The following is a 25570-nucleotide window of genomic DNA, read 5'->3' as shown; positions in this document are numbered from 1 at the left end:
ATTTCCTCCTGCATGAAACTGGCTAAATAAGGTGACTGTCCTATTTAAAAATTCATTTTCCAAGGAGCTACTAGGTAGGCAGAGTGGAAAAACTTACCAAATGCTTGGGTTGGTGCCAGGATCCTAAAGGCTGAGTTCTGTTCCAATGTTTCAATTCTTTTTCAAAATCAGAGACAACTCTTCTCCCAACAGGCCTGCTGGCATTCCTTCTTAAAAAAAAATAAGATGCAAGATTCAGAAACAAAATACAAAACCCAATCAAGAAATTATTCTCCTGCAACTCTTGTTGTCTACTCAAAAGAGTGCTAAACCACAATCTGTTCTAGCCCATTCTGCTTTTCAGCCCTTGGCCTATGATTGGATTAATTCAAATGTTAAATCAATCAGGACCCTTGGAGCACAGATGAATTTGCCCCCAACCAATAGCCAATCTCCATTAGCATAACCAGGAGACTACTTAAATGGGAGGAGACCCTCTGACTTCTATTTTATGACCTCCTTTTGGGTGTTATGGTGGGTCATGGACCCAGCCGTAATGCTTACCTCTTTTGAGGAAGTTTCAAAGGCAGGGCTCATCACTGTTTCTTTAATTTTACTTCAAATATGCATTGTCTCTAGACAAAGATTTTAAGAATTTTGCAAGCATAAGTCTTCTTACTAATATTTATTTTATTGTATAGGAAGTACTACTAAGCCTTTTTAGGTGCTCAATGGTCATAGTTTGTTAATTTGATCTCTTCCCCCTAGATAAAGGAGGAAAAATTAAGTGGTAAAAATCAGGGAGTCTTTAGGCTGGTAAAGGGGAATGCAGCCAGTACATCTCATTCCTCGGAAGTTGAGACTGAGGTCCAGGAATGGTGTGATTTACCTGACCACGGGCTAGTTAGTGACAGAACAGAGACAGGAGTTTCCTCTCCCAAATGCTGTGTCAACACTGTTGACAAGTTCTCAGTCTATGGCAGATTTGGAGGATCCCGTCCCCCAACACCATCACTATGTCAGTTTCACTTCCCCCAAAAATCATTAGGCTCAGTTAGAGTGTGATAGGCCTAAAGAAGAGAGGTTCATACTCATGAGATGTGGGTTCCAAACCCGGGAGACCGCGTTTCCCCTTTGCTAGCCTGATTTGCATTTTCTCTCAGCTCAAGATCAGAGCAGAAAGAACAGACTGGAAGGGATCCGAGAGTCTGTTTTCCTCTTTGTTTCAAGAGCCACAGGACTGTGACATTTCTTTCTCTGGGAAGGAGCTGCTGTAATTTTTTTTTTAATTTTCCATTTTTTGACTGGCTTTTAAATTGTTTTCTATAATTAGAACCACCAGCTATTTTGTGGATGCTCGGTGCCACCCCCGAGCCAGCCTTCCGCATATATCATCCCATGTAATACTCAACAACAACCCCAGTGAGGTGGGAAAATTATTCCTTCCATTGCACAAATAAAGAATATGAGGCTCTGGAGAGGCTAAGTAACTTCTCCAAGGCCAAGCATAGAGGAGTAAGAGCATAATATGGTCTTAACAATCACCCTGAGTCAAGTTCTTCCAGGTTTGGTCCTATGCCACCCAATCCAGAATTTCTCCAGTGGGAAGACTTTTCTTTTTCTTTTTGACAATGGACCTGCAGAGTTCCAGGTCAGTGGCAGATCACCTTCAGCTCTCAGCACTCCCTTCCCAGCCATTTGGGAAAGTTTGAGGCTATTCTATTTGTATTTGCTTTTTATGACTAGGATTTGGGGATTCAACTTTGAAAAGGTTTTTCCATCCTACAAAATGCAATACTCAAAACTCAAACCCCAGGACTGCATGGTATTGTATGTACATTTGTTTGTGCTAATTTCATCACAGAGTCATCTCATTGGGCCCAGAGTGGACCCAACAGATCTCTTGATGAGTAGATACCCGAGACTTCCAAACAGCTATCAGAACCCCCTAGAAGAGGACAAAGATTTTTGAAACAGCACCATAGAGGAATAACAAGTCTCCCTGTCCTGCCCCCTCAGTCTGCACTTCCAGGCATGGACTGCTCCTATCCCCCTTTAAAAAATCCGTGGTTAAGCTGGTATTGATGCAAATCAAAGGCTTAAACTGAAGCAAAATGTCATCATAAATACCCAAAGACAACCTCCAGTTTAATGTAAAGATGAGAACTAGAGCAGATTGTTTTAAGATATTTATTGTAGAGCCATAACATCTTTTAGGAGGATTAGGTGTGGCATCCAACATGCTATAAATGTCCATTACTAGTTAATCAATACTCACTACATCAGTGTGGTCTTCTTGGAATGCTGGTGGTAGTAAACACTGCCCGAGCCCCACGATTTCTTAGATACTCTTTAACTGCACAGTCCGTCCCCCTCTCAGGTGAGAATCCGATTTAGACCTGAGAACTGATGGAACCGCAGAACCAGGGGTGGGTACAAGGGAGTGTTGACTTTTTGCCTCAAGTAGCCTTCCCCCATTTCCTCCTAGTTCAAACTGACAATTTGTAAGTTCTGAAATTGCAGACTTCACAGGAATTTGTAAACATCCTAACACTTAAAGGGAATCTTTCTTCTGAGCACTGTTATAAATGGTTTCACTTTAAGCTTTTATACCCTTCATTCTCCTAAATACTTAGGCAATCCCACCACTGTGTGTGTACAGGCCATCGCAGTTTTGGGTAAAATGTAACAGTAGAAGCTGTTCACATGGCACTGATAACAACAGCTTGAAGGGACATGTGCTAATGACAAAGCAGGTGTGTGCCGAGGAGGCAAATAATCAATCTCAAAGTATGTTTGAAATATCGACATTTGGATTTATGTCAGCAGAGAATCTTGGCCTGCACACAAGAAAACGAGTGAGCTCCGGTGGCCTCCCATCTAAGGTCAAGTTTGGAAAAAGCAGGGTGACGCTTACCTTTACCCTATTGAGATGACTGCCGCAGTGCTGGGCTTGCTCAGTTCTGTGGAATGTGTAACAGGCCGCGTGTGTCACCGTCAGACCAGAATGCTGGGTCTACGGGCACCTGGATGCCCCGAGGCCACAGTTAGTTTCACATCAAAACTTAAAGGTTAATTCTGTTAAAAAACCACCCAGGTGAGGTTTTCACGTGCAAATTTATGCACAGACACGCCACTTGTCTCTACACTTTATAGATTACTAATTCTGTGGTTCATGAGTACTAAAAAATCAGGGTACTCAAAGTGCTGTGAGTATACTTTACTGAGGACGTAGTATCTCACATAGTAGGTGGAGCTCAGGCTTCCTGGAACCGTGGCTCCCTCTGAAACTCTGACCACACCTGCAGACCTCAGCCTTGCCTTTGATGGTTGTCACTCAAGGTACTCATCACTAATAACATGCACGGAGTTCTCTACTAGGAACAACATGCTCTTAAGCTGTGGCTTGCCACAAGCAAGGCCTGCACTGCAGAGAAATAAGGCTACACTGGATGGTAAGCTACCTGAAGGCAGGACTGGGACTCGTCTCTTTGATGGATGAAGCAGCAGTGAGCATCTCCACACTCATGCTTCCCACAGGGCCACGCCTGTAAATTATGTTCGGAACTATTTACTGAGTGTTGAATGAATGGAATGTCACTCTGCCCCTGGAGTCATAAAGTCAGAGCCCCCATTTGTGTTTCCTCTACCCTCCTACACACTGTCAATTTCAGAGGTATACTATCAGCACTCATAAGTGCCCAGCGCCATCCCAGTCGGCGGCAGGTTCAGCTGGACCCTCACTCGCACTGTGCCCCATATGAATCCTAGCATATGAGCATCCTAGTAAGTGTTCTACAGGCTCCCAGGCTTCTGGGGAGAAATGCTGCAGATCGGCTAAATTATTTTAACAATCCTATTATAAGTGATCTTGAGGCAGAATTCATTCTTGTGAAATCATCTAAATTCATTTAAAAAGTAATGTTTGTGTTCTCTTTTTAAAGGAAGCTTAATATTGGCACTGTTTCTGTTTTACCCCAGGAAAACCTCTTTTTTGTGATGGAATATCTGAATGGAGGAGACTTAATGTACCACATCCAAAGCTGCCACAAGTTTGACCTTTCAAGAGCAACGTAAGAGCCCTTTGATGGGCTTGGGGTTTTGCATTGTTTTAGTAGTTACTGTGTCCCACGGTGCCCACGAAAAGCTTTTCCCTGTGGCATGTGTTTTCCCCACCCAGTACGCTCAGGGAAACGTAACCCTGAGAATATATCACACAAGGCAACCATGCTTCCAGTTTGTGAAACTTATATTCTTGTCAGTTTTAATTTCTCAGTGTTTTGAAATCAACTATTTAGTTCCTCAGGCTTCTAAATGATCTGAGCATGGAAGCAAATGTTTGCCCTTTGAAAAGAAAGCAGTCAGATGGAGCACAGACCTTAAAGGTGGTCACAGGAAAAAGCTTCAGCCGAGACCTTTACAGGAAGGTCAACATCAAAGCCATAGAGCAGGGGTCGGGAACCTTTTTGGCTGAGAGAGCCATGAACGTCATATATTTTAAAATGTAATTCCGCCTGACCTGTGGTGGCGCAGTGGATAAAGCGTCGACCTGGAAATGCTGAGGTCGCTGGTTCGAAACCCTGGGCTTGCCTGGTCAAGGCACATATGGGAGTTGATGCTTCCAGCTCCTCCCCTTTCTCTCTCTCTCTCTGTCTCTCCTCTCTCTCTCCTCTCTAAAAATGAATAAATAAATAAATAAATTAAAATGTAATTCCATGAGAGCCATACAATGACCTGTGTACGTTATGCATTATCCAATAAAAATTTGGTGTTGTCCCGGAGGACAGCTGTGATTGGCTCCAGCCACCTGCAACCATGAACATCAGCGGTAGGAAATGAATGGATTGTAATACATGAGAATGTTTTATATTTTTAACGTTATTATTTTTTTTATTAAATATTTGTCTGTGAGCCAGATGCAGCCATCGAAAGAGCCACATCTGGCCCGCAAGCCATAGGTTCCCGACCCCTGCCATAGAGCATGTACTCCAGGGTGTGAGAATTAAGAAACTGGCAGGGGCACTGAGTCTGAGAATAAGTCTTCACCTTCTTGGGCAACCCGAAACACAGGGCAAGTAGAACAGGCTGCGTCTCCCTGGGGGCATTGCAGCTGGGACCACCTGGCACTTTTCTCCCCTGCTGCCCCTTGTGGTCCCTTTCCTAAATGGTAAAACCTCTGTGACATTTAAAAACAACAAAAAAGTGATACCAAAGGCCCATTTAAAAATGATAGGTACAGACTGGTTTTATTTCTTCAATAATCTTTCACTCTGCCCTAATGAACACTTTGAATTTGAGCTGGTTGAACGATGGACCTGTGCCCCAGGTCCTGCAGAAGCCACAGTGAAACAGCTGTTTTGTGAGATCCAACGGGACGCACCCACTCATCTCAGTGTCTCCAGGAGCCATCAGCAAACTGCCCAGAGAAAACTGTGTGGGATATCCACAGCACAGAAGCAATCGGGCTTTTTGTTTGTGCTAGATAGGATTTGCTCAGTCCAACACCCTTTCCCACTCGGTAAAGCACGAAACCATCAGACACATGCTATCTAGTGTCTTCAAGTGCTTCCCAAGGGGGAAGTGTGTGCTTTCTTGCCTGAGACCCAGCAAATAAACAGTTCTCCCTTATCCCTAGCTTTAATCCCACGAGTGATCATGCAAATTCGTTTCCTTCAGTCTGTCCCTGAAAATGAAGAGTCCCACATCACCCTTCATCTCCCCTCTCAGGCTGCATTTCTTACATGTGAACAAGCCACTTCTATTTAGAATGGCCCTGCAGACAGGTCTCAGGGCTCAAGCAGAGTTTAAAATAAAAGGGAGAACTATTTTCCCATTGTACTGTACAATCACATTTCATTTTTGTGTATATTTTATTTGAAAAAAAATGACAGCTTGAACACTGTAGTTTAAAATATAAGAATGAGCACCAGTGCAGGAGGGACTAACTTAGGAAGCCGCTCTGCTTCTTCCCCTCAGGGAGGGAACTGTCCCTTCATTAGGATGAAACAACATATGTGTGTACATGGAGAGATTGTGTGCATTAGCAAGGACTGCACAGAGCACTCCCTAGATTAAATGGGGGTTTTATTCTGTTCTGTGAAAGCATTTGTGGTAAACCCTGACTTTCCTTCCCTCAGGTTTTATGCTGCTGAAATAATTCTTGGTCTGCAGTTTCTTCATTCCAAAGGCATCGTCTACAGGTAAATTTTACCCTTTGGGGACAAATACTGAGATATCTGTATTTCCTGATCTGATTAACATATTCGTTGCACTTTTAGTGCCATTAAATGGGCACGGTGTATTTGCGGCAGAAAGTTTCACACCCAGACTTCCTGCCCATAGTGATAACACAGATGATGACTTAATAACAACCAAGTAAGAAATTCCAGTCTCAAAAGCAATACGGTTCTGATCTTATTGTGTTTTTTATTCCAGGTCTTAGTCTTAATCTTAATCTTCTCACCTCCATTCTTCTCATTCCCTTCATATACTCTGTTTCCTCTTTGCTATTTTGTTACTTTCTCGATTCTGTCTCCTGTGTCTCTTATTTTTGCCTGTATTTACTTTGGGCCACTTTGAAATGTTGACTGAATGTTCTCTTTTTGGGTGGGGGAGGAGGGGAGCTCTCCCTTGAACACTCAAATGCACAGACGAAACCCCGTGAACCTACACCTTGTAGAAGTGCACAGAACACCACGTGTACCCTCTTTTGTGAAGGAATGTCCAGAATTTCTCCATTGTATGCATCACTTCACATCCTTCTTTCATGACAGCTGTTGTACTTCAATTTTTTTACTTCTGTTCTCAAAACATAATTGACATTTGTTTAGCTTGGCTGCCTGGCTTCTGACTCACTACAGATTAAGGGGGAAAGTAAATTTATAAAAAGAAAGGAGTTAGATGGGCAGCTGGCCGACGTGCTGGAGGCCAGACCAGCAGTGCAGTGAGGGGGACAGTTGAACACCTGACATAAAGGGAATATGCAAGACCGTGAAAGGACCCAGGAGAACATGTCTGTGTGCTCTTCTGAAGCAAATGTTCACAATAGGGTCATCAATAGGGTTAAGTGACGTCCCACGCTGACTGTCGATGACAGCAGGGATGGTCAGTATGAGCTGAGGTGCTTACAGCATAGGCTGGCATTCACTCAGGGACTCTCTCCTTCTCCAGATGGTGCATACAAGGAAGGGCTGCCCTATTCAGAGCAGGAGGCCACTCTTGCATGGCAATTCTCTTTTAACAAAATTGTAATTATTAAAGTGAGATTTTTCTTTGCTTCTGTTTTTCAGGGACCTGAAGCTGGATAATATCCTGTTAGACAAAGATGGACATATCAAAATAGCGGACTTTGGAATGTGCAAGGAGAACATTTTAGGAGATGCCAAGACCAATACTTTCTGCGGGACCCCTGACTACATCGCCCCGGAGGTGGGATGTGCAGCACCCTCCCCAGCCCAGCACGCCCTGGGCCACGCACCACTGCTTCTTTCTCCCACCAAATCAGAAGATTTTTCAGTGTTTTGGTTCAGAATTTAAATTTGTTTTTCTGAGTATTTCATAATTGGGGGGTGGTACTCAGACTAATTAAGTTACCTCTCCAAATCTTGAATGACACGGCATGTCCTTCAGTCATGGCTCCTTCCCAAGCCCAGCCTTAAAATACCTTTACTCTGCTCAGAGCCACCAGAGAAAATAATGAGAAGAGTCAGGCGGACACTGAACAGGATCATAAATTACCATCTGAGTAAGTCCAGCAGGTTCATTTTAGGACCAGAGAAACCTGCACTGTGGTTTCTAAGCTGCCCCTGTGTGAGCACGGAGAGATTACGGGAGGGCACTGAGTGAGGCATTCCCTCTTCTGTGAAATGAGGATGATACTTACGTCAGGTGTTATTGCAAACATAAAATGAGAGGACCTACGAAAGTTTGTTTTATAAGGCATTGCTCTCACCTTCTGAGCCCTCAGAAGAAGGCATGCATCCATCCAACTCTGTCTTCCTCTCTCCTTATTGTGGAGTCGCTCCAGCTGCCACCCCGGGAGGCTGGATACCCTATCGTGCAGCCCTGCCCATAGCATAACACTTACCATCATTGCTCTTTTTATCTTTGAATCTCCCTGTACTCCTGAATGAGTGCTCGAAAGTCAGGGGCTGTTTCTTATGCCCTTTCTAATAACTTTCTATTTTGAAATAATTTTAGATTCACAAAAAGTTGTAAAACTAGTTCAGAAACATCACCCATATATACCCTTCACCCAGTTTACCCCAATGATTATATCTTATGTAACTATGGTGCAGTTGAACCAGGAAATGGATATTGCTACAAGGCAGTATACTTGTCATATATACCATTCGTTTTGTCACATATGTAAATTAATGTGATCTTATTTACTTTTCTATTCCGGAACCGAGTGCAGGGCTTGGCACATTAAGGTGATAATCAATAAACCTTTGGGAGAATGAATGAATAGCCGTATTAATAAATGTGTGGTGATGGTTGTTTGATAGATAGTGACGGACCTCTGATTTTCTAGGGAAAACAAATTTAGCAGCAAATCCCTGTCATTGCCAAAGTAATTGTGGCATCCAAGTCTGAGAAATATGTGGCTTTTCCCTGTGCTGATGTGGTACTTAATTTTAATTAACCTTGTTTGACTGCAGAATTGGCCTCTGGTCAACCAGAAATACAGCTTTTAACTTTTCTGTCTACAAATGCCTTATGCTACATCCTTTCCCTATCAACCCTCCTTTCCTGATTTCGTTTTCTCTACAGCTTCCAGGATTTGGCTTCAGCAACTTCTCTCTTGTAACTTCCCTTTCTCTCTCATCCTCAAACATGCTTGTCTTCACCTAATTCCATTCTTAGTCCTCTTCACTTCTTACTGTACATTCCCCATGAGCAACTGCAGTATGATAATGGTCTTAACTCTAAAGTCAGAATGGCCAGTCCAAACTACTACTTCTTGTTGTGGACCCATACATCCATCTTCTTGTTTGACATCTCCAATTAACTGTCACAGGCCATTCGACCAAAACAGGTCCCAAACTGTTTTTTTCTCTTGAGGTTTTTTTTTTTTTTTTGGTGAACTGTAGTACACATCCATCCATCCAGTCACCTAGCCAGGATACTAGGACTTATCCAAGTTTTCTCCTTCTTTCTTACCTCTCCCAAATCCAGACAGAAAAACCTTCTAAATTTAGACTTCAGAGATCTCACAGTCTAGTCTCCCCTCCTCAATCTTGTGACCAAATTAAGATTCTCCTTGATTCCTTCTCAGTTTTCAAAGCAAATCTGCTTCAATATCTCATACTTCTCCAGTTCCTCCCATTCTTACTATTGGTACCCTACTCAAGGCCCTCAGCATCTCTTTTTTTTTTTTAGAACAACACCCAAGGTATTGTTAGAGAGAAAAGAAGGAAGAGAGAAAGGGGGGGAAGATAGAGATAAGAAGGATCAACTCATAGTTGCTTCACTTTTGTTGTTTATTGATTGCTTCTCATATGTACTTTGACTAGGGGGCAGGGGGAAGGAGCTTTTGCTGAGCCACTGACCCCTTACTCATGCTATTGACCTTTGGGCTTAAGCCAGCAACCTTGAGATTATTTCACTCAGGTCAAGAAGCCTGTGTTCAAACCAGCAAACTCTGTTCTGTCCTGAACCAATGCTCTATGTACTGTGCTACCACCAGCCAGGCAGTATCTCTTGTCTCAACCCAATGATACCCTTTTACCTGGCTTTCCTCTTCATCACCATCCAACTTCCAGAACATCTGCTTTATATCTTCTCAGACTTTTTGATCTGTTTCTTCTTCCATTAAAAAAGCATCCCCAGTATATGTATATTTATTATATATGAATCTCATGCATTTTTGCCAATATAATCTGTGTGTTATAAACATGTATAAAAAGGAATATAATCAGGTTGAACTGAAAATAAAATTTTAAATAACTAAATTTTATACTTTTATTAATAGTACAAACATTAATGCTTCATTAAAATATGAGATTAAATAACCAAAATACCAGGCTTCAGAATATAATTTTCAAAACACTAATTAGGAAATCTTAACTAAGACATGTAACCTCCCTAAGTCCAATCACCCCCTTGCTGGGGACAACAGGACCTACCTAAGAAGCTCTGACAAATAAAGGACATACTGTATTGAAAACCCCAACACATATCAGCAAGCATTTGCAGACATGCTGTCTTAACAGCATGTAATTGAGTAAGAATTTACATTTTTTCCTCCTAACTTAAGGCTAAAATTGTTTATTAACATCATGTAACCTTAGAGGACTAAATTTCCGCCACAGCTGTCTCCTGTCCTCCAAATTTCTTTTCCTTTTTTCTACCTAATGAAGTTGTTTACAGAGATGTGATGCTCGAGCAGTTTCTAGTTGCTTTGGGCTCTCCCTTGTGGTGCAGCCTGGGAATTGCATGTGCACCAAGCCCCACTAAAGGCAAGTTTACCTGAACTGATAGTGCATGTCAACATGTCTTTATCATTCTCCCCAGGTATACTTTTAGATTATTCCTTAAGGCAAAGTTTATTTTTTCTAAACTTATAAGTGAACTTTAGCATTTAAATATTGAGTTAAGGATAGTGGGTAGCGTTTCTATACTGGAAGTAAGCCAGGTAGATTGCAAAATTCTGTTTGCAATTTGATCTTTATTTTCACAAATGGGAACCAGGTCATCAAGACAGATATTTATCACCAAGCCAGAAAGAGAACCTGCAGCATTTTGTATGACCTTCACAATTGTTTTGTTGTTGTTTGTCTAACAAGTCTTATGTTAGAGACACTTTCACAGTATGTCTGAACCTCACTGCAACCTTGTCTCATCTCCCATGGATAGGCCTGTGGTCGGGTCGGGGTCAGAGATGGCTGCTGCATACCTTGTTCGGCTGCATCAAAGACTTCACCAGCATCAGAACATGCAGCTTTCCTATGAAATACTAAAATGTCTAGAACTGTACTGTTATTTTTCTTTCCTAAGGCCATCAGTGCTACAATTCTACCCTTTATTCCGAAGGCCCATTTATGAAGGGAGAAATTCCAAATGAAGAATGCGATAGTAAAATGACGTGTGTGTGTATGTGTGTGTGTGTGTGTGTGCCCTCACACAGGCAATCTGAGCCTTACATTGCAGAGTAAAGGGAATGGCCATCCCAAGAGGGCCCCAGTCTTGCTTTTTAAATTTAGTATTTCAGAGTTGTATGGTTTGCCCCCAAACCATCCTGACAGCAGCATTCATGAAAGCCAACGATTTTCTATTCTTCACTTAAAAACTGTTATTGTGTTCTTACTACACTCTGATTTTAATTGTGGTAAAATATATTTACTATAAAATATACCAATTTAACCATTCTTTAAGAGTACAATCAGTAGTGTTAAGTAGATTCTCATTGTTATGCAACTAATCTCCAGAACTTTTTTATCTGCACAACTTAACTCGACACCCATTACACAACAGCTTCCCACTCCTCTTAGCCCTAGAAACCATCATTCCATTTTTGTCTCTGTGAAGTTGACTACTCTAGGTACCTCTTGCAAGTGGAATCATACAGTATTTGTCTTTTTGTGACTGGCTTATTTCACTCAGCACAATGTCCTCAAGGTTCACCCATGTATCACGTGTCAGGATTTCTTTCCTTGTTAAGATTGAATAATATTCTACTCTATGTATAGACCACACTGTTTTTATCTATTCATCCATTGATGGATTCTATATACTGTTTTAGGGGAGGTTACAGTATGGTTTGTCAGGATGAAGAGCATTGAGCAGAACAAGCTATATACTCTCAATGTTCCAACATTAACAAGGAAGTTGCTGAATGGTCCAGATACAAAGCTTTTTCTGCAAGAAAGTGAATTGATGAAAAGGTAGAAATCTATTTAAAAGTTAAATGGGATTCCATACTTTAAATCCATTTCCCTTAAAAATAGACCAGACCAGTTCTACTCAAAAGACTGCTATCAAGGAGTACATAGAGCTTAGAGATCCAATATCTGTATTTGAACAGGTTGATATACTACTCTGTCTTTTGGCATAGTCATAAAATTTGACTTTTTTAGTTGTAAGCCATGATTAGTTAGGATTTGAGGAAAGGACTTGTTCAGATGACTTCTCTGGATGCTTGATTACCCAAAGAAACTTTATGCAAAGCCTTAGGCCAGGAGAGGTAAAACGCTGAGTTTTGTTTAGAGAGTCACAGTGGAGGCACTGGGGAGCGGGGGTGAGTGTCAGTGCTCTGGCACCTGGACCTGCTGCCCAAGCCCTCACATCACAGATGGGGAATGGAGGCTAATAGCACACAGTTTTGCTAAAGGCCAGGGGGAAATGTAGAAATTGAAACCCAAAAATGTTTGCTCAAGTTTAGCTTTTGCCCACTCATTTGTATCCAGTTACTAGCTTCTTTAAAAATACAGTTTTCAGTGTGATCTTTGTTAAAACCATATACTACTGTCACCACCATCAATTATTTATTGAGTGGCCTTGAAAAAGCCCATGCAAGGTTTTCTCACATCAACCTCATTTCTGTTAATTATATATCTGCCTTTTGGTCACACAGATCTTGCTGGGTCAGAAATACAACCATTCTGTTGACTGGTGGTCCTTCGGCGTTCTCCTCTATGAAATGCTCATTGGTCAGTCACCCTTCCACGGGCAAGACGAAGAAGAGCTCTTTCACTCCATCCGCATGGACAATCCCTTTTACCCACGATGGCTTGAGAAGGAGGCTAAGGACCTTTTAGTGAAGGTAAGAAATGAAGTAAAGAAGACTTCATCAACTTAGTATTAGGTTTTCTGATCACTATTCTCATTCACTTCTAAACTCAGACTTATGCATGGTAAACAATAATTGTACTGAACAGACTTTACAGGGAATGCTCACCATCTCATCTTAACTGAGGCACCAGTGTGATAAATATTAGATAGTAACAAACCGTCATGTGCATAATTTACAAAAAAATAATCCCAGGAACAAGTTCCATGACTCTTGGATGCCCTCATATTAAGATATAATTAGCCCATTGAACAAGCACAATTTGTGACTTAATACTCAACTTTTTGTTTCCCCATAGTCCCTGTTAAATCTATTCAGTCCAGTTCATCTTCCCCTGCTCCTGGTTGAAAACTTGGGCATGACTTTTCTGCTCATTCTTTGGTCAAAGACAAACTATATATCACTCTTTTATTTATTGATTTTTTGTGTGTGTCTGAGACAGAGAGAGGGATAGATAGTGACAGACAGGAAGAGAGAGAGATGAGAAGCATCAATTCTTTGTTGCAACATCTTAGTTGTTCATTGATTGATTTCTCATATGTGCCTACAGCAGACCGAGTGACCCCTTGCTCAAGCCAGCAACCTTGGGTCCAAGCTGGTGAGCCTTGCTCAAACCAGATGAGCCCGCGCTCAAACCAGCGACCTCCGGGTTTTGAACCTGGGTTCTCCGCGTCCTAGTTCTACACTCTATCCACTGCACCACCACCTGGTCAGGCTATGTGTCACTCTTAAGCCAAAAAACACCACCTCAATTGAGAAATTAAAACTGTTCCATCCAAGACATAAGTCATCACATCACTATTAACTCTAAAGCAAAAACTTCTGTTCCCTCTCTTCTGCCCAAGTTCATGACTGACTGTGTTCACCACAGAGAAGGAAATTTGGTCATACTATTGTCTTTGTTCTCTTCCTCTCTAGCTCTAGAGTTTCTATTTCAGACCATACAGGTTAAAAGCATGGAGAGGATGGAGGAATAATACAGAGAAAGAACTGTTCTTATATGTTGGTGTCTTTGTGCTCTTTCAGTTTGGTAGGTTGTTAAAGCCAAGACTTTGGTAAGGCATTCTCATAGGGTTTTGGGAAATTCCTATCACTGTGCACATTTTTGTCTGAAGCCCTTGAGATACAGGCTATTCAGTGCATTCCCCAACCCAGCTCCTATACCAAACCCTAATTCAGCAGCACTCCATCCCACTGGGAATCTCCCTGCTTGTTACCTGCTGAGCAGAGTGTCTTAGGCAGACCAGCTTTCCTGCCAAATCCCCTACCTGTGTCCACTGGAAATATTGATGCATTTTTTACCCTAAAACTTGAAGAGAGCAGGCTCTCACCATCTTAGCAGAAATTTTGAGAATTCACCACCAATCAAGGAGTCAGACCTCCATCTGTGATAGCCCAGGATCAATTAAGAACCAGTATATAGTGCTATGGATGTAAACATGGGTCTGAGGATCAATAGCCATGAACCAGGAGCTCCCAGAGCAAACCAATGTGCAGACAGAGGTACTTGAAACCCATCATTAAATGGTTGGACTTTAGGCAGAGCCCCACTGTACCTTTTTTGAGGATGCAAAATACAATCTACAGTATCACTGTAACAAGTTGTAAAAACTGAAAATAAATCATGGCAATATAATATGCTAATTTCATGTAATAACAACTACCTATGTTGACTGAGCCATCCCACCAACTGTCCAGATCAGAGAGACCTTCCAATGTGAAGCTAACAAAACTAAAAGAAATGGACCAAGAATATAGGTGTTTTGATTTCTGGCATCTCAGTTCTCAGCTAGCTAAAAAGAAAAGGAAATCACTTAGGGTAATAATTTTTAGCCTTCTGACCAGGCAGTGGTGCAATGGATAGAGCATCGGCCTAGGACACTGAGGACCCAGGTTCAAAACCTGGAATTCACCGGCTTGAGTGTGGGCTCATCTGGCATGAGCACAGGCTCACCAGCTTGAGCATAGTATCATAGACATGACCCCACGGTCACTGGCTTGAACCCAAACATCGCTGGCTTGAAGCCCAAGGTCACTGGCTCAAGCCCAAGGTCACTGGTTTGAGCAAGGGGTCACTGGCTCAGCTGGAGCCCCCGTTCCCCATCAAGGCACCTATGAGAGAGCAATCAATGAACAACTAAGATGTCACAACAAGTTGATGCTTCTCATCCCTCTCCCTTCCTTTCTGTCCCTCTCTCTCTCTCGCTAATAATAATTATTATTATTATTATTATTATTTTAGCCTTGCTCTTTCTATATTGAAAAGGAACTACATAAAGATCTTTCAACATTAGAACCTATCAGTGAATTTTATATGTAAACTTAGAAAAAGACCAGGCCCATCTTTTTTCACTGGTCTATTTTTTTTTCACAAAGAACTCCTTGGCATGTGATTTAAAGGGCAAACACTTCTACAGCTCTCACACAACTGACAGTTTGTCTAGGGTATTAGAAATGTTGAGGCCACTTGGGGCTCTCCCTGAGGAATCAGGATGTGGAACCAGAAGTGCTGACAAAGCCCCCATGAAATACACTCCCATCCAAGGCTGGTGGTGTTTAAAAGTCTGAGCCAGTTCAACTCAACTTTCACTTTTTCTGACTGTGATTCAAACAATAATAAACTTAAAAAGCTTCCCAAACAACCAATTAAATTCACTTTTAGTGACTGAGCAAAATACATATATAAGGAAAGCTGATTTCAAAATTAACCAGTTTAAAAAAAGATAACAGTAAAAATTAGAGTAGGGGCCCTGGCCAGTGGCTCAGTGAATAGAGTGTCAGCCTGGTGTATGGATGTCTCTGGGTTTGATTTCCCATCAGGACACACAAGAAAATTAACCATCTGCTTCTTTGCCCATCTTTTTCCCCCTTCTCTCCCTCTTTTCCTCCCACAGTCAGTGGCTTGATTGGCTTGAGCATTCACCCTGCGTGCTGAGGATAGCTCGGTTGGTCTGAGCACAATGGCCTCAGATGCTAAAAATAGCTCAGTACTCAAGCATTGGGCCCCAAACATGTAAACAATTTTATTTACATGAAGTCAAGTATGAACATTATTACAGTTGCTACCTTTATTTTACATTTGGCTTTTTGAAGGGCTTAATAAGAGGTGGGTTAGTCAGCTTGGTTGATATAACAAAATACCATAGACTAGACACCTTAAATGACAAAAAATTATTTACTCACAGTTCTAGGGGCTGCAAGATCAAGTCCATAGGGTTGGTTTCCAGTGAAGACTTTCTTCCTGGCATGCAGGTCACCTTCTCCCTGTGTTCTGACACAGCAGAGCACTCTGTACTGTTTCCTCTTACAAGAACACTAATCCTATTGGAATAGATCCCACCCTTATGACCTCATTTAACTTCAATTACATCTTTACTCCAAGTATGCTCACACTAATGGTTAGTAGGGCTTCAATATGTGAGTTTTGAGCAGGCACAGTAATCCACAGTATGAGGGCTGCACTGAGAAAGCCTGAGCCAACAAATCCCATCAGGAAAAGGAAGTAAGGGAAAAGCTTGTGGGCTGTCAGAGGCCCTGGAGCTACAGTTGCAATCCACCTTCACCTGATATTGTTGCATAAAGCTGAGCAACTGAGCTCCCCAAATCCAGCCCCATTTTAGGATCTGGGAGAGCTCTTGATAGGGAGTGAGGGTGAAGGACTACCAAGGGCCTGGTAGAGTTCAACAGAAGTTAAGTCTTTGGAAAGATGCTGAGAATGATGGTTTCAAAGGAGAGGAAGACTGATTGGAGAAAAAGATTACTTCCAGTTGGAGGAGAAAAGATGAAAAGTTGTGTGTATGGACTATTACTCAACAATAAAAAGGAATTAACTTTTTTTTAACAGAAACAGAGAGAAAGTCAGAGAGAGGGATAGACAGGGACAGACAGACAGGAACAGAAAGAGATGAGAAGCATCAATCATTAGTTTTTCATTGCAACACCTTAGTTGTTCATTGATTGCTTTCTCATATGTGCCTTGACCATGGAGCTACAGCAGACCGAGTAACCCCTTGCTCAAGCCAGTGACCTTGGGTCCAAACTGGTGAGCTTTGCTCAAACCAGATGAGCCCGTACTCCACCTGGCAACCTTGGGGTCTCTGCATCCCAGTCCGATGCTCTATCCACTGCGCCACTGCCAGGTCAGACACGGATTAACTGTTATTGATATACAAAACAACTTGGATGGATCTGAAAAGCATTGTGCTAACTAAAAAAAAAGGCAATCTCAAAAGGTTTCATACTGTCTGAGTTCACATATGTAACATTCTTAAAAGGACAACGTTATAGAGATGGAAATCAGATTAGTGTTGCCAGGGGTTAGGGGTAGTGGAGGCAGAGGATTGCCTATAAAGGGCTGTCCCAAGGGAGACCTTTGCAGTGACAAGACAGTCCCATATCTTGTTTTTTGTGGTGGTTACCCAGATCTACACACATGGTAAAATGACATACTACCAAACATACTGTACCATATCATACCAATACCAGTTTTCTGGTCTTAACATTATACTATAATCATGTAAGATATAAGCATTAGAGAAAACTCAGTGAAGGTACACAGTACATCTCTGCACTACTACATTTTAACATCTTGTGACTTTACATATATGTATAGACTGAATGTGTCCCCCCTCGAATTCATATGTTAAATCCCTAATCCCTCAATATGATGATTAGGGGAAGCAAGAAGGCCTTTGGTAGGTAATTCGGTACAGATGATGTAATGGGAGTGGGACCTCCATGATGGTATTAATGCCCTTATAGAAGGAGGAAAAGTGGTCTCCCCTCCGAGTGCATGCATCACAGAAAGGTCATGTGATCACAGAGCAAGAAGGTGGCCATCTAGAAGCCAAGAAGAAAGCCCTTAGCAAAAACTGATCATGCTGGCCCCTTGATCTGGAACTTCCAGGCTCCAGAACTGTGAGAAATAAATGGTTATTGTTTAAGCCACCCAGTCAGTGATATTTTGTTATAGAAGTTCAAGCATACTAAGGCGTCATAGTTATTTCAAGATAAAAAGTTTAAAAACAAGACAAATCTAAAGCCAAATGCCAGAAAATACAAAAAAAAAAAAAATCTTCTGCAGAGTTTTAGTAACAGGAAAAGGATTTGCTGCTAGAGCAGAAAATAAATGTGGTTAAAAAGAGCAGAAACCAAGACAAGGATAAAGAAGGGGACAAAAAGGACTCGTTGGTGCAAGAGTTTTTAAATTCATATGGAAGAGTTTGGACTTATTCTTTCCCATATGAGTTAATAAAAATTCCATGTCAGCCCTGGCCGGTTGGCTCAGTGGTAGAGTGTTGGCCTGGCATGCAGGAGTCCTGAGTTCGATTCCCAGCCAGGGCACACAGGAGAAGTGCCCATCTGCTTCTCCACCTCTCCCCCTCTCCTTCCTCTCTGTCTCTCTCTTCCCCTCCCGCAGCCGAGGCTCCACTGGAGCAAAAGATGGCCCGGGCACTGGGGATGGCTCCATGCCTCTGCCCCAAGCGCTAGAGTGGCTCTGGTTGCAACAGAGCAACGCCCCAGATGGGCAGAGCATCGCCCCCTGGTGGGCGTGCCGGATAGATCCCGGTCGGGCGCATGCGGGAGTCTGTCTGACTGCCTCCCTGTTTCCAACTTCAGAAAAATAAAAAAATAAAAATAAATAAATAAAACAAAAAAAAATTCCATGTCCTTGCTCCATGGGGAAGGTAGCTCTGACCCATATTTCAGCGAAGAGCTGATAAAAATTAGTGTCTATCATGCAATTTTCTGACTATAAGACTGGCTTTCTCATTTCATCTGTGCTCTTCTTTTGATCTGTAACTTTTACCCAACAGACCCTACATCCTTGAGCTCCTTTTATTTGCAAAAGTCCAAGGTAATATTTCTGAGAAACTTTGTCAAGGGAATTTTTTTTCTTTTTTCTTTTTTTTTTTTTTTTTTTTTTTTTTTTTTTTTTATTTTTCTGAAGTTGGAAACAGGGAGGCAGTCAGACAGACTCCTGCATGCGCCCGACCGGATCCACCCGGCACGCCCACCAGGGGGCGATGCTCTGCCCATCTGGGGCGTTGCTCTGTTGCAACCAGAGCCATTCTAGCACCTGAGGCAGAGGCCATGGAGCCATCCTCAGCGCCTGGGCCAACTTTGCTCCAATGGAGCCCTGGCTGCAGGAGGGGAAGAGAGAGACAGAGAGGAAGGAGAGGGGGAGGGGTGCAAAAGCAGATGGATGCTTCTCCTGTGTGCCCTGGCTGGGAATCAAACCCCGGACTCCTGCACGCCAGGCCAATGCTCTACCACTGAGCCAACCGGCCAGGGCCGAGAGAATTATTTCTAATGTTGTAAGCCCAGGAGTAATGGTCTTTTAGTGAAGTTGAACAAAGCAGCATTTAGTGGTGTCTGTTACGGCCGCGGTGGCAGTACCAGACTGTTCCCTTCAGCCCTCATAGTACATGGATGCATGAGGCACATTGAACAATTACATGTCCAGAGAGATTGCTCTCCATCAAGAATCACCACTGGGACTCTGCAATACAGTTGAGTCTCGCCCAAGAAATGCCTCTCTCTTCTTAATTTATTCATGCAGGATGTCCTGTCCATTTGTTTGGAAAATGATGGAAAACTAATGATCTCAAACAGAAATGCCTCTCCCTTTTGTAAAAAGCTATATCAGAGGAGGGAATGAAGAGGGAGAGAAGATTCCAGTGACAGGTGCTAAGCAATGGGGGCCATCCTCAGAGCCCAGCATGGCTTTCTTGCCTGGACAGTTGAATGAAGTTAAACAAACTTCAGCTACATCCTGGCCATTTATGTAAGCAGTGTGCTATTTCCTATAAATGTAAATCACTCTTCTGACAGCTTTTATGAACAAAAGCAAGACTTTCTTCTTGAACATTTATTCCCTCAATGCAAATTTCCTCTCAATGACCTCCCATGAGGTCACCAGTCATCTTCAGGACCAGGAAGGGAGAAGGGGTGATTTGCTGTGGGACAGAAAAGATAAACACTCTTGCATGCAAAACTAAAAAGAATTTTGAGTCTCAAAATTGAATATCATATTATATTCTCATTCTACATTTTATCTTTTAAAATATTTTTTTAATTTCACAGGGATATTTAACAAGCTCAGAAGGTTCTTTGTAATAATCTTGATACAAATATCACATGTTACTAGAAAAATCTAATGGAAAACCTAGTATGGTACATGCTTGGCCTCTGACAGCATTTAATTAAAACAACGTAAGCTACTTTGGGGCCTATTCTTGAGGCACTTATATCTTTTCTCTAATCTTATTTCATCAAAATGTCCTTAAGAAGTAGAGTTCAATAATTTATTATGATTATTTCAAGGGAAGAGATATGGGGCAAGTAGTTATTCCCTCTGCTAAGAAATCAATCTCTTTTTCCATCTGGTGATACATACTAGTGTTTGAGTCTACTGAAAAAATATATTTTACTATGAACTTTATGACTTTTCTATATATTGTTCTATATGCTGAAAACAAGAGACTAATAGTAAATGAGGACTTAAGACACATAATCTGCAATAAATAACTTGGAAAGACAGCTTACCCACTTATTCAACAAGCATTTATTGACCATCTACTTTCTGCATGGCACTGTGCTAAACTCTGTAAGAAATGGAAATATAAATGGTTTCTATCCTCCAGAGCTCATACTCTAGTAGAAAAGACATATGTGTGTGTGTTTATATATATCTATAGATATACCTATAAATATATATAAATATATAGATACTTATAGCTACTTGTCTCATGGAGGGAAGACTTTCTCTGGTCAAACAGAGGAAAACTATCCAATACCGGAAGTAGGAAGGAGCTGCTTATAATTTAAGCTCTCTTACTGGCTGGACCTGTGATCTTGAGCAAATTTCTTAGCTAATGTGAGTTCCGGTTTCTTCAACTGACAATTGAGATAACAATATCTGCTTCTAGAATATGCCTTTAAAATCATAATATAGCTAAGGCATCTAGCACAACGCTTGACTCTAATCAACCATATGACAATGAATATGACTTGAAAATGAGGGAGAGCTCATGATGAGTCGAGGTGATCAAAGAAAGCTTCACAAAGAAGAAGGAAGCATAAGGTAGGTCAGGATTTAAAGATGAGGAGAAGGAAATGGGGCAGCATGTGGGGAAAGCTGTCATCTTGCAAGATGGCAATGTCATTAGGGAAGGACAGAGGTAGGAAATGCAGGTGGCATATTCCATGAGTAGACATGTCTAGATAACAGACAGGGTTACAATGAGAATCCAACATGTGTTGGCATTTGGCTACAGAAAATTTGGAATGCCTTCCCGGAGCCACAGAAAACATTAGAACTCACAGGATGGTAGACACTTTGCCTCACCCTGCATTTTACAGGTAAGAAAACTGAGACTCAGAAAACCTGCCTAAGGCCATGTGGGTAATAAGCCTCTTAGTTGACAGCCTCTTGTAACTTCCTTTGTGCATTGGTTTTCTAATGAGATGCTTTGGAACTCCAAGTTTCCATTGAGGGGCCCCAACAGTCATCATAAGGGTAAGGAAGAGGAAGTTAGGACCATGCCAATGACTGACCACTTGCCTATATACTGGGGTGGTTGCATGAGTGTTTCACTTAGACTTCTAAAAAGATTCTCCTAATTAAAAAAAAAAGAAATCTCCACTTTGTTACAGCATATTGTTTATTTTATTCTTATATTCTTTGGTAGAGTAGAGCCTTTGAAGATTTCAAGTAGTAAGGTAACATAAGTGAAGTCATGTTCTAAAGTACATAGACTGGCTATTCTTATAAAAGGTAAAAGCAAGAGATCCCTGCAATTCAGATGTGAATGGAAGTCAAGTTCTACCAGAACAACATAGAAAATACTGCATTTTACCATAGGTTCTGTTAAAGACCTACAGCCTCCTAATGACACCCTGCAACTAGCAGTTACTTTATAAATAAACTTGTAACTGATGTGAGAGAGACACTCAGGGGACCCATGACTTTTCTAAGTTTCAGGTGTGGACTCTCCTTTTCCTTACGTCTTTGACATGTTTTGTTTAACTTTGAAGAGTTTCCAGGTTTCTTTTCTTTCCTGGAAAATGTTCATTTTGACCTCATGGGGGAAAGTAATATTAAAAGAAGAAAATATCTATGTAACAGGTCAAAGATGACAAAAGATGATTTAAATCATTACTCGTCCAGTAGACTTGTGGGATTCGAGAGTGATTCTCAATAATCAGTTGCCAGGCCCTTATCTTTGTGGAGTCAAATTCATGTGACTCATACAATAAGAAATGCAACCTCCATCTGAGACTAATTAGCTCATCCCTGGAGAAGTAACTGCTGCCTTTCTGCTCCTGTTCAGCTCTTTGTGAGGGAACCTGAAAAGAGGCTGGGAGTGAGGGGAGACATTCGCCAGCACCCTTTGTTTCGGGAAATCAACTGGGAAGAGCTTGAAAGAAAGGAGATTGACCCACCATTCAAGCCTAAAGTGGTAAGGAGACACCCAGGGGCAGGGGCCATCTGGTTCCAGCCATTCTCCTTCTCCTCCCAAGCTGCCTGCCTGTCCCGGAAGGGCGGGAGGAACCTGCCTCGGTTATGCTCTTTATATAGGAGTGAGTTTTGATAATCTTAGAAAGCTGAATTGTATACCATACTAAACAGAATTTATGGAAAAGTGTTTGTTTTTACATCCTCTCTGTTTGTCATGGGCACCAAAGGGACCAGGTGATTTGAGGAGAACTTGTTCCAATCTGTATTGTCTAGGAAGACAGTCCAGGATATTTGATATTAAAATTAACATGGGTGGGGGGAGCCACCCACCATGAAGGATGTTGATAATAGAATAGAAATATATAATGTGCAGAACTTCTTTGTTCTGCTCCCAACCTCCTCCACTGCCTACCCCTGCCACCTGCCCACTGATTCCTGTAGATTAAAAGGACAGACATCAATTTGGGCTCACCACTTTTTCAAAAGTTGACAATCCTGCTTCATGTAAACTATTAGATAGACACATTAGATCCTATTTAAATGTTTACAATAGGATGACTTCATATGAATTCAGTTATACTATTGATAAACTGATTAGTCAGGATCTTCGAGATGTTCAACAAAAACTGCATATGGCCCTCTGTAAGTATTACTTCAGTTTAGTTTATCTGCAAATACTAGTGCTGTCATACACAAATTGTAGCCTTGATAGCAAAAGTCAGGGCAATTAATTAATTTAGTGGCTGATCTTCTTCTCTTTTTTTTTCTCTCTTTAAACTCCAATCAAGAAATCTCCATATGACTGCAGCAATTTTGACAAAGAATTCTTAAATGAGAAACCCCGGCTGTCATTTGCTGACAGAGCCCTGATCAACAGTATGGACCAGAACATGTTCAGAAACTTTTCCTTCATTAACCCAGGGATGGAGAAGCTGATATCCTGAATGTCCTCTCCAGAAACAGGAAGGAATTTGCCTTCTCTCTGTGAACTGGTTCAGGTTACACTCCTTGGCTTCCTTTCCAACTTGGGGAAAAAAAGAAACACTCAACAATAAAGGCTGAGGCCTTTCAGCTCCTCACTGACTTTGTATTTGTAGCAGAAACCAACTCAACTTCGCTAATGAAAATGCCTCTGGTTTCCCTTGTCATCTTTCACAGACACTCTTGAAGTTAGGTTGTTACTAACCATAGCTGTTTACTTGAAAGATGGTTCTTCACACTGTGAAAGATTTGAAAACTTAATTTCTGCTCAAAAGTATGGCTCTTCACTTGTGCACCAATTGCTGATCAATGAGATACTTGACTGGAGGAGCAAAGTGAAAACAAATTTCTCAAGACTGAAACAGCATGTTGCCTGGTGCCCTAATGGATTTCATTCAGCTGCAGACTAGTAACCACTAACCCATTTTGTTTGATGTACATCTGTGGAAATGTAAATGGTGGGGGCAGGGAACCCTGAATAGGTTTTTATGAGAATCCTTCACAATAAACATAGCTTGTAACTTGAGATTTACAAATCCATTCATTCTAATTAGCCATGAAATTCAAAAGAAAAAAGAAAATGGAAGGTGAGAAGAGCTCATGTCACTAATATGGAAGGTTTTAATAGAACAACTACTCTGGTGATCTTGTCAACATAGATATTAAATTTAGAATGCACCAAAGATAGAGTCATGGTACTCTTGACAATAAAACCTTCCCATCCATTCATGCTCAGCTGATTTCAGTACAGTGGCAGTTACTCATTAGTATCCTCACATTTTATTAACAAGAAAAGAAATGAAGTGTGTAATTCTTCCAAGAGAAAAAAATATAGTCCTTTATACTATTACGAATGAATTGATGACTCATACGTCTCTCTTTAGGCATCACTCTCAATAAAGGATCTATGCATGCTAATTGTAGCAGTCAATCTTGTTTAATTAGAATTGTAGCTATACATTTTAAAGTATCTGTGCTGTTTATATATTTTGATAAAATGTTGTGACTTAATGACAAAGAAGTGAATATGTAAACATGGAATAAAAGAAAAAAAGAAAGGTGCCTCTTAATAATTTAATTCCTATTTGCCCCCCCCCCCCAGAACTTAGTTCTGTCATGGTTATTATCAAAATGTAGCTAGCATTGAGTTGATGTTTTAAATCTGAAGAATCAATAAAAATCCCAGAGTGGGTAAGAAACTCAGGTAACCCTTAAGTCATTGGTATTATGTTCTCTCCCTTCAACACAAAGATGTCTTGAAAGAGTGGTCAACAAGTGTTGCCTCTACTTTTCCAACACCTGAATTCAGCTCTGCCCTCCAACCTCACTCTCCTGCCGCTGATTCCTTTAAGGGTGACTTTCCCACCAGACCTTGTGAGGTATTCTAGGTCCTCCTCTACCTTTCTACAGCTTTTATACCAGGAAAGACCCTCTCTTTGATCTCAGCCCCTCAAACACTCTGACACGGCCCTTTCTTCTTTCAACCCCACCACCTTTGATTACCTCCTTGGCAGGCCCCTTTACCTTCTTCTGCCTCAAATCACTTCTAACGCTGCTCCTCTCATTGCCTTCACTTTCCCTTGGTCCTCTCCTTCTACCTCCTGTCTTAACACTCACCCAATCCAGTTCATCTCAAATCCACATCTCCTTTTCTAATCTTTCTGCCAGTCTTCAAACAGGCTCCATTAACTCTTCTATGTTCTTATGATCTTTATTTCTTGTGTATTTCCTATTTCTGTTAATGGCACCATCAAAGCCCAGTCATCCAGGCTCAGATTCTCAGAGTAATGGTTGATTATCTCCTCTCTCTTTTTTATAATGAAGTCATTATGATTCTGCTTCTGCAATCTCTCCAAAATACATATTCATCTCTACTTTCTTTTCTACTAATCATGCCTGGATCCATTTCCCCATCTTTGGTGTCTCTCTCCATTTTAATTCATGTATACATCCTACATTAGAATCTTTTAGGTAAAAGTAACTTTTCCTCTACCTCCTACATTAAGTGTCTAAGGGCCTGCAAATTAAACTGACAGAAAACAGATCAGCAAGAGAAACTTGACTTTATTGGCATGTGCAGTGCATATACACGTGGGAATATTCAGTGATGATCATTCAAAGGACTGTTAGAATCGGACGCTGAAATACCTCCCTTAGCATGAAGAAGGGAAAAGAGAAAAAAGGCTTTTTTGGGGGGAAAAACAAAGAGGTCTTTTTAGGAAAAACAAATGGTATTTTAGGAGAACAAATAAGAGATAAAGTTTATGATGATGTTTGAGTGGTCTTTCCATCTTCCCCAGGGCCAGAAAACTCCCCCAGAGATAGGATTTACAGGAGGTAAATTTACTCTTGGTATC

General features: G+C 41.4%; 1 protein-coding gene across 5 annotated transcripts in view; it reads left to right on the top strand.

Moving 5' to 3' along the window:
* Positions 1 to 24342, top strand: part of PRKCQ (protein kinase C theta) — a 167455-nt gene extending 143113 nt beyond the window's left edge. For 4 of the 5 annotated variants that reach the window (XM_066280733.1, XM_066280735.1, XM_066280737.1 and 1 more), the window contains 6 exons: positions 3961 to 4052; positions 6117 to 6179; positions 7269 to 7407; positions 12554 to 12742; positions 22105 to 22233; positions 23021 to 24341. In XM_066280733.1, coding sequence (XP_066136830.1) covers positions 3961 to 4052; positions 6117 to 6179; positions 7269 to 7407; positions 12554 to 12742; positions 22105 to 22233; positions 23021 to 23176 — 768 coding nt within the window. In that variant the 3' untranslated portion in view covers positions 23177 to 24341. Of the gene's footprint in view, positions 1 to 3960; positions 4053 to 6116; positions 6180 to 7268; positions 7408 to 12553; positions 12743 to 22104; positions 22234 to 23020 lie in introns of all 5 variants that reach the window. The other variant, XM_066280738.1, reaches the window with a different exon arrangement.
* The last annotated feature ends 1228 nt before the right edge of the window (positions 24343 to 25570 follow it).

Source organism: Saccopteryx bilineata, chromosome 5, assembly GCF_036850765.1.
Source record: "Saccopteryx bilineata isolate mSacBil1 chromosome 5, mSacBil1_pri_phased_curated, whole genome shotgun sequence".
In the NCBI taxonomy this organism is placed as follows: domain Eukaryota; kingdom Metazoa; phylum Chordata; class Mammalia; order Chiroptera; family Emballonuridae; genus Saccopteryx; species Saccopteryx bilineata.
This window is presented reverse-complemented; position numbering and strand designations above follow the sequence as displayed.